The 9,950-nt window shown below is 43.4% G+C and overlaps 1 protein-coding gene across 5 annotated transcripts in view; it reads left to right on the forward strand.

Moving 5' to 3' along the window:
* Positions 1–4,716: 4,716 nt before the first annotated feature.
* The window catches only part of LOC144030189 (histone deacetylase 4-like), a 112,407-nt gene continuing 107,173 nt past the window's right edge, over positions 4,717–9,950 (forward strand). For all 5 annotated transcript variants that reach the window (XM_077536253.1, XM_077536255.1, XM_077536254.1 and 2 more), the window contains exons 1-3: positions 4,717–4,861; positions 5,126–5,232; positions 5,494–5,708. In XM_077536253.1, the coding sequence (XP_077392379.1) occupies positions 5,219–5,232; positions 5,494–5,708 (229 nt within the window). In that variant the 5' untranslated portion in view covers positions 4,717–4,861; positions 5,126–5,218. The remainder of the gene's footprint in view (positions 4,862–5,125; positions 5,233–5,493; positions 5,709–9,950) is intronic.

A 9,950-nucleotide genomic window follows, 5' to 3' on the forward strand; every position in this document is an offset into this window, starting at 1 on the left:
TGTTTGGCTTGTGCCAAAGCAGATTACGGCAGCAGATTCGCTGTGAATTCTAACACTCGATTGTCACCATTAAGACAATTAGCTGTCTTCATTTCATTTGTCGTTAAAAGTGATGAACGGCGTGCTAGTGGTTGGCACGCCTGCCTCGCAGGTTTGCATTAAAAACCTTCACGTTAGGTTCATTAACGATTTGAAATGAAATTGTGCATAGGTATGAATGTGAGTTTTGTAACACGGTGGCCGATAAAACAAGGAAGCGCCACCTTGTGTCCGAATTACGTAATTGCTGCTAATCCACTATAATACTACCCCATGTTGATACTGTTGTCATAGTTGCAGCAATCAGTTCCCATTTCACATCATATTTCACAGGAAGCTGAGCTGACATACAGGAAGAGTCCATCCATCCATCCATTTTCTTGACCGCTTATTCCTCACAAGGGTCGCGGGGGCTGCTGGCGCCTATCTCAGCTGGCTCTGGGCAGTAGGCAGGGGACACCCTGGACTGGTTGCCAACCAATCGTAGGGCACACAGAGACGAACAACCATCCACACTCACACGCTCACCTAGGGACAAATCAGAGCGCCCAATTAACCTGCCATGCATGTCTTTGGAATGTGGGAGGAGACCGGAGTACCCGGAGAAGACCCACGCAGGCACGGGGAGAACATGCAAACTCCACCCAGGAAGGTCCGAGCCTGGACTCGAACCGGAGACCTCAGAACTGGGAAGCGGACGTGCTAACCACTCGACTACCGTGCCGCCCCAGGAAGAGTCCATTAAAAAAAAAAAAAAAATACAGTAATGTACTGAGGAGCATACTAACTATATTTGTGGGAGGGGCTTGACAACAGACAGCTGAGTGCTGACATCCTCAGAGTGGGAAGACGTCTGAGCTACCGCCATCAACCTAAATTTGGATTCCAAAGATGGGCTAAAAAAACAAAACAAAACATTCCTCATATTAATTGTGCCTTTGGGGTACATGGCCTCAAATTATGAACACATGTATCACCTTGAAATGTATATTACACTAATGTTCAGAAAGAAAGAAAGAAAAAAAAGGACATGGCGGCCATTTTGCCGCTTACTGTTGACTGACAATGACATCACAGTGACATCACAGATTATGTCCAATCACGGCTCACACTATGTTCTGGGTTTGGTCATGTGACATCACAAGCTGAGCACTTTGGCACTGTGATGTCATTTTCAGTCGACAGCAAGTAGCAGTACAAGGCAAAATGGCTGCCCCCCTGAGATGGATAAAAACGTTTGGATTTTGCTGTTTGACTTCATATTCCTCAAACACAACATTAATCAGAATGCCCAGTTTAGACTAGTGGGGTTGCATAGAACATACTGTAAAGAAAAATTGTGATTTGACTTCCCCTTTTACGTTAATAATCTATTTAAAAGCAGAAAAGGGCATGCTAGCTGAAAGTAGTTTGACTTTAAGATATAGTTGTGTCTTGGCGTGACCTTTAAATCATTGAAGTAAGCCTCCATCGTGCGGTCATAATTGTATTAGCCAGATGAACAAACACGAGCCCTGTTAGCCATTTTTCCGGTTTCCGGGTGGCTGAGGCTTTGAAATGAAATAACAGAATGGTTATTATGAGTTTGATTTGATTTCTTTCTCTAACTTCTCTCACATGACCTAATGTCAGTTGCACCTTGCCAGTGATCCCGTTTGTCACATCCAGAGTGTGATTGCGCCGAGTCGCTCTTGGGACCGATGATGCCGCCCTCCCGAGAGAAAACGTTTGGCTATCGTGCGCTCGGAATCATTGATCTTCCTGTCATCGGGGACAGGAAATCGAGAGGCTGCTGTCAAAGCAATATTACAATGAGGGCGCGCTTGCAGACTTTCCTGTACGGGACGTCTTGGGGCAGGCCAGAGATCAGATTACCGCTTGGCTTTGCACCAAAATACACTAGGAGTGGGATGCAAAGTCCATCCGTCCGTAGGTCTGTCCGCCCATAACCCATCCGTCCGTCACCTGCCTACCGAGTCATCTGTCAACCCACATGTGCCCAACTGCCCATCCATCCATCCATCCATCCATCCATCCATCCATCCATCCATCCATCCATCCACCCATCAATCCACCAAACCATCCACCCATCCATCCACCCATCTAACCACCTCCCATCCATCCATCCATCCATCCATCCATACATCCATCCATCCATCCATCCATCCATCCACCCATCCACCCATCCACCCATCCATCCATCCATCCATCCATCCATCCATCCATCCAACCCCATCCATCCATCCATCCACCAACCATCCACCCATCCATCCACCCATCCATCCACCCATCTAACCACCTCCCATCCATCCATCCATCCATCCATCCATCCATCCACCCATCCATCCGTCCATCTAACCACCTCCCATCCATCAATCCATCCATCCATCCATCCATCCATCCATCTAACCACCTCCCATCCATCCATCCATCCATCCATCTAACCACCTCCCATCCATCCATCATCCATCCATCCATCCATCCATCCATCCATCCATCCATCCATCCATCCATCCATCCATCCACCAACCATCCACCCATCCATCCACCCATCCATCCACCCATCTAACCACCTCCCATCCATCCATCCATCCATCCATCCATCCATCCATCCATCCATCCACCCAACCATCCACCCATCCATCCACCATCTAACCACCTCCCATCCATCCATCCATTCATCCATCCATCCATCCATCCATCCATCCATCCATCCATCCATCCATCCATCCATCCATCCAACCCCATCCATCCATCCATCCATCCAACCACCAACCATCCACCCATCCATCCACCCATCCATCCACCCATCTAACCACCTCCCATCCATCCATCCATCCATCCATCCATCCATCCATCCATCCACCCATCCATCCACCCATCTAACCACCTCCCATCCATCCATCCATCCATCCATCCATCATCCATCCATCCATCCATCCATCTAACCACCTCCCATCCATCCATCCATCCATCCATCCATCCATCCATCCATCCATCCATCCATCCATCCATCCATCCATCCATCCATCCATCCACCCATCCATCCATCCATCCATCCATCCATCCAACCCCATCCATCCATCCATCCATCCATCCATCCATCCATCCATCCATCCATCCACCAACCATCCACCCATCCATCCACCCATCCATCCACCCATCTAACCACCTCCCATCCATCCATCCATCCATCCATCCATCCATCCATCCATCCATCCATCCATCCATCCATCCATCCATCCATCCATCCATCCATCCACCAACCATCCACCCATCCATCCACCCATCTAACCACCTCCCATCCATCCATCCATCCATCCATCCATCCATCCATCCATCCATCCATCCATCCATCCATCCATCTGTCCAACCTTCAATCCGTGTATCCTGCTTTTCTCACCCAAAGTCAGCAGGGATAGGCTCCAGCTCAGCCGTGACCTTAATGAGGACAAGCACTATTCGAAAATGGAAGGATGGATTTCTTTGAAGGGCTGTTCTTGGACAAATAACAAGAATTCATTATAGAGGCTGTAACGAGCAATTGCTTGAAAAGTAGGAGTCCGTGATCAACAAAATTGGATTTAGATGACATTTAGGAAATTGACGCAGTAAATGCTGTCGAGTTGCACCCTGTTACAATTATTTCTCAACTAAATAGCTCACATCCACCCACTGGCACCCAGCCCTGCCTTTACAGAAAAGGGCCCAAGGCAAACATTACAATTACACATATTATGACAATATTCTATCCTTGTTTAAAGGGGAAGCCATGTCAAAAATTTTCTTTCCAATACAGTAACATCGGTTATGTAATCAAAATCCACCCAGTTTTATCCATCTCAAGGGGGTGGCCATTTTGTGATTTGCTGTCGTCTGACAATGTGCATCACAGTGACTATGGGCTCATCTTGCGAATGTCACGTGACCAAATACAGAAAACAGGTGAGCCGTGATTCGTCATTGCCTGAGCCCTTAGGCACACTGTGATGTCATTTTCAGTCGACAGCAACTGGCAAATGGCTTCCCCCTGAAGTGGATCAAAACAGGTGGATTTTGCTGCATATTTCATATTTCATAAACACAATATTAATCAGAATGCTGTGTTTAGACTAGTATTGTAAAGAATGTTATTATTTGACTTACCCCTTAATACTGTGAAGTTCTCAAAGCTCATGATTAAAATGTAAACAACGATTTCAAGGGGGGAAATTATGTCACTTTACCACATTTTAATCATGACCTAAATAAAATAACAGAAAATATAGTACCATTTCCCTCCCAGTGTGTTTTAGTCACTGTTGCCAATGAATGTTTCAACATCCACACTTTTCCTAGTGAAAGTGATCATTCACCCACACTTTTTCCACTGTCAATGAAATCAGTGTGTGTATAATTGAAGTTATGAGATACACTTTCTGTATTGAACTTATCTACATTGTGCAAGTGTACCCAATTTTTTTTTTAACAATTAACTTTATTTAAACAACAAACAATATACAAAATATGCAAAAAAATAAATAAATAAAATCAAATAAACAAATAAAGAATATAGACATACACAACATAAACAACTTGACGTGTACCGAATGGTTTGTCCGTCCACCCCCCGCCGACGTAACGTGCCAGCTGCCAATCAAAGTGACCTTAAAGCCAGGCCCCGCCCACCGCGGAAATGCGCTCTGCGTGTTTGACTGACAGCTGAGTGAGTGGAAGATGAAGTCGCAAACCTGCCAGCTGATCGACTCCACTCACTGACTTCACAGCCAATTCGGGATTGTCTTGTAACGCGGAGGGATGCTCGCCGAAACCGGAAACTGAGGTAATGTGTCGATCTTTATCCTTGGGGTGGAAAAGTGTGCTCAGCTTCTTTGGGTCAGGCGTTCGGGAAGCGAAATACAAGAAGTAGTCATTGTTTTGATGACAGAAATTTGTTTAGTGTGAAGTAACGAGGTACAAACACTTTCTGTACATAAATAGTTCAACAGTTATCGACTTGTGCATTTATTTCTTTGAAGACTTTTCACCTATTTCTTACATTTGGAAACATGATTTGTACTTTGTACTTTTTACTTTGTTAATATAGGATTGTCGTGTTGACAGCGCCCGTCGATAATGGCCACGTGACGTCAAAAATGTAAACAAAACGTGGTAAAGTCGACCGCGATCTCTGGGAAACATGGAAAAACTCAAGTAAGGTGTATTTTTGTATTTTGTTAATTGTCATTCAATTATTTTTGTTACTCCTTTTACCATCTTCACAACACCATGTAAAAACTGTTGAATGTATTTTTACTTAAGTAAAACTTTTAAAAGCGTAAAAAGCGTTGTAACTTTGATCAAATTGTCCAAATCTTGCACTTTTACTTTTAAGTACAGGGCGTTCTTGTTTTCTAGGCTTAAGCTTCCCTGTTTATGTGTTGGAGGCCAACTTTTGTGTCTTCTCCCCCCCAGAGGACTGCTGCAGCAGAGTTCCAACTGTGCAGCTCTGCTCCCTCATGACGTCACAGGAGCAAAAGAATTCCCTCTTCATCAGCCTTTGAGCTCTGGAGAGCAGCTGGTGGCCTCGTGGACGGTGCAGGACAACCCCAAGAACACAAACGGGCTGTTTTTCCCCTCTCCGAGGAGACAACAGCTTGCGGCCTTGCACGGGCCAAACCGCTGGAGAGGTGAGCTTCTTAGTAGTTTTTTTTCTTTCACCATCTTTCAACTGGTATATTTTGATATATAAATATCTTGATTTCATAAATGACTTAAGAGTTGTTGTTGTTGTCAATTAGACCTGGGATTCGTCGATATTTGTCTGTTTTGAAGTGCACTGCTTCCACTCACAACACTGTTGCTAAACAATTTAGTCATTTGATTGCTATGTTTACCCTTTCAGCTGCTATTTCAAAAAGTGATCTTAAGTCATTCAATGTCATACATTTTAGATGTTAAGTTTCAGACATCTACGCATTCTTTGGATTTATGTCCATCATAAGACAATTTGGAGTAAAACAAACCATCCCTCATCACTCAGTTACATCTCCCATCATTAAATATGAAGTTGAGGAGATGAAAGATATTGGCCGGGGGGGTGGCGGGTGCGGAGCTCTAAAAAGCAGACAAGAGGAAGATTGAAGTGCCGTAAAATGGACATCCAGCATTTAATGGGCAACTGTACAGAATCTCTCAGCCTCGACTGATGCGATTTGAGGCTTGATGAATCCTCGCGCTGATCCGATGAGCTCGCCGCCAGCCGCGAAGCATTCTCCCGCACTCGGGGGGCTTCCTATAGTCCGCCGCGGCCGGCGCTCCAACAATAAGGCCCCTCTTTCTGGGCTCCGCTTGTCCTGACTTTGAACCCGATTCCAAAACTCATTTAGCCAAGTGTTGGAAGGGTTGGCGCTTTGGAAAGGCAATCCTTGTTTGTGGACATGTTGTGGATGTCACGCTAATGGTTACTAATGGATTCTATTAATGGCGCCTTCTTGCTTGTTGTGAAAAGGGCCATGCTGTGCCGGGGCACGCTTAACCACGGCCATTGTGAACTCTCGGACCCAGCCAGATTCCCATTTTATCTCTTTCATTACTTCACAACGGATCGCTGGCATATGAACTGTATGGACGCCAATTTTTGCCGACATCAGCGCATTTGGACCCAACAACAATCGGGCCCTCGGACTTAGTTCACAATGGTGTGAGAGTTTCATTCCCCTGTCGTTAGTTTTTTGGTTTGTTTTAATTTTTCAATTTAGTTTGGATTAGTTTTTAGAATGGCTTTGTTAGTTTGTACTACTTTTTTTTTCTTTTTCGAGAATGCTTTCAATGATATAATTGCTCATGCTTGAAATTAATTGGCAAAGACAAAAATAATGAACATTTTTGCTTTTTTTTTTTTTTTTTAAATATACAATTTATTTAAAAGGATACTTGACTCATTGAGCCATTGTCAGCAGTAAAAAGTGAATGTTTTGTCTATAATTAATGTGATCATCATTATTTTCCATGTATAATTAGTACCTTTGAAAAGTCATTTTTCTACTCGTTATCCACTAATGATAACATCACCTGTGCTGAGCAAGTAGGTGATGGCCAATCGTGGCTCACCTGTTTTCTGGGTTTGGTCAGTAAACTGAGCCATGATTGGTCGTTACCTACTTCCTCAGCACCGGTGATGTCATCATCAGTCGACAGCAAGTAGAAAAATTACTTTTTAAAGGTATTAGTTGTACATGACAAATAATGAAGTTACCACATTAATTATAGACAAAATATTATTTTTTTACTGCTGAAAATGCCTCAATGAGTCATGTATCCCTTTAAGACTTAATATTTTATTTCAGTGCCGTTGAAATAAAATAGTAAATTTCAGATAAACAAATAATACATTTTCAGACAAATCTTACAGTGTATACAAATTATACAAATTTACTGATTAGTATTTTCTAAATTTGGGTATAAATCAACAATCGACTTATAAATTTGTATCGTAACCTATGAATCGTGATGTGAATCGGATCATCAGGTACTAGGCAATTCACACCCCTAGTACCTCACAAAAATGAATACGAGGCAAAAAGTAGGGAGTCTATTCTGTCATTTGGTAGATTCGGTTTATATATAATTATTGAACGTAATAGCGCGTGGTTATTGAACATTTTGAAAATGGCTGGCAGTGAATGAGTCAAGTATCCCTTTAAATGACTAGATGGCCTTTAAAATATTTGATCTTCTCATCCAACATGCTTGGTCGGCCATGTTAATGTCTCTGGTGGTCTCTCTTTCCCTCGGGGGTAGTCACATGTGGTACATGATGTACTCTATCACATCAGATCATAAGGTTGTCTCTTTCTAATCGCAAGCAGAAATGAAATACTGTGCGAGTGATGTCCTCCAGACTGTCAGATAGGATGCTTCCGTCCGTCCTTGTCCTGACAACAGATTGATGCCGTGGTCATGTTTCGTCTCCGTCTTTTGACGTGGCGAACAAGCAAGCGCAGTGTCTTACGTCACCACGTGTCCGTTCTAGCGGAAAGTGTCACTTCCTTCTTCCCTCGCAGCGCTTTAACGCCCGCTTTGACTTCTTCTAGTTAGTCACGCCCATTGGAAACGGTCAAAACTCAAGTTACTTTATATCCAAGTCCTCATTAATGCCCGTTTTTTTTCGATCTGTACGGAAGTTGATGTTATGTAAAATGAGGGCGATAAAATGATACATACCGCAGCTAATGTCAGCGGGAAATATATACGGGTACTGCCGGCTTGAATTATTCATCGTCAATTAGAGCAGAAAACCTGGGGGGCTGTCGACATGGCACGAGCGCATTTTCAATGATTCATTTCATGAGTTATGCAAAAGAAAGAGGCCTTTCTTTAATTGTTGTTTACTGCTGACGATCCCGCCGCGTGTTATTTTTACGCCGGCGTGATTTACCTTCAAAATTTTCAAATGCGAAATCATCCACTCGCCGACCAATGAAATATAAACTACACTGTGTACGTACAGATGTGGCATATACAGCTCGTAGGCAGTTAGTATAAGGCAGAAGACACGGTGAGGGGTGTGCACAGGGTGGTCACTATTTTTTAAAAAGTAAAAATAATAATAATTAACAAGTGGCCGGTATTAGTGTTGTTCCGATACCGTTTTTTGGCTCCCGATACCGATGCCCAGCTTTGCAGTATCGGCCGATACCGATACATACCGATACTTAAGATTTTTTTTCCTCAACATGAAAATACTGTCCTGCCATTGGTTTAGAGCATTCAAGGGCCAATAGGATATCTTAGATCGGCATGCAGTGAACATGTCATATATCAGTGAATGTTGTGCACGAGCAAGTCACAAGATCCTATATTAGCGTTGGAATTAATGGTATCGGCATGTTACTTGTGAGTAGTCACCGATACCGATACCACTGTTTTTATGCAGTATCGGCACCTCTGCCGATACCAGTATCGGTATCGGAACAACACTAGCCGGTATGTGCTTATTTGAAGACCCCCTTTTTCTTTTATCGCTCAGTTCCTTAGACCCCAATATTAGATTTGGCAGAGGCATCTTTTGTTGAATTACAATTATAATTCTTTAATAAAAAAAATTTCCTCCTGTACTAAACATCCTTAAGCATATAATTTATACATATATTTAAGGCAAGTTGTAAAATGTCTGAAGTCCTCTTGTTTATGTAAATGTATCGGATCGTATACGGAGAAAGGTTTCTTGTGAGGAGCAATATGGCGGCCTCGGTCCTCAAACGTCTGTCCAGTCATATATACAGATCAGTGTCAGTGGGAGTCAGATCAGTGCCCTGACGGGGAAAAAACAAAAAACAAAAAACGTTTGCCCTTTTTTGAGTGTGTCAAACAGAGAAGAGGAGCGAATAAATACCTGAAGTCCCTCGCTTGCAGGGCATGACGGTTTTGAACGCGAGTGGTACGACTGGTCACATGACTTGGTGACTCTTCATGCTTGACTGGGAGTATCTCTCTTTTTTTGCGTTTCCTTCTCATGCAAGTCGGCGGTTCACCGCACCACCGTGTCGTTGACATTTACGGAAAAGCGCTCAATCTTTGTGTGGAATGCCGCGCTGAATAACAATATATTATACAATGTCATTATATAAACTCATTCCTGCTTGCTGTTTTTTTAATGACCTTTTTTTGTGGTCTTTTCCAAGTGTCAGGCCAAAATGTATAAAAGGCCGTTTGTCTCTCCCGTCCTGGTTTGATGGCACTGCCGTTGCTTAATTTTTGTGTTAATTATTCTGTGGCAAAAGTGCGGCTTGCTGACTTCATCATCTTTTTTTTTTTTTCTTTTTTTTCTTTTGAACTGTGAATAGGGACTCGGTTTAGCCCGTGCCAAGCGCTTGTACGTCACTGTGGACGTTTGAGGTCATCCGCATGAACTTTGGTGCAGGCCCCGA

This window comes from Festucalex cinctus, chromosome 11 (assembly GCF_051991245.1).
Source record: "Festucalex cinctus isolate MCC-2025b chromosome 11, RoL_Fcin_1.0, whole genome shotgun sequence".
NCBI lineage: Eukaryota > Metazoa > Chordata > Actinopteri > Syngnathiformes > Syngnathidae > Festucalex > Festucalex cinctus.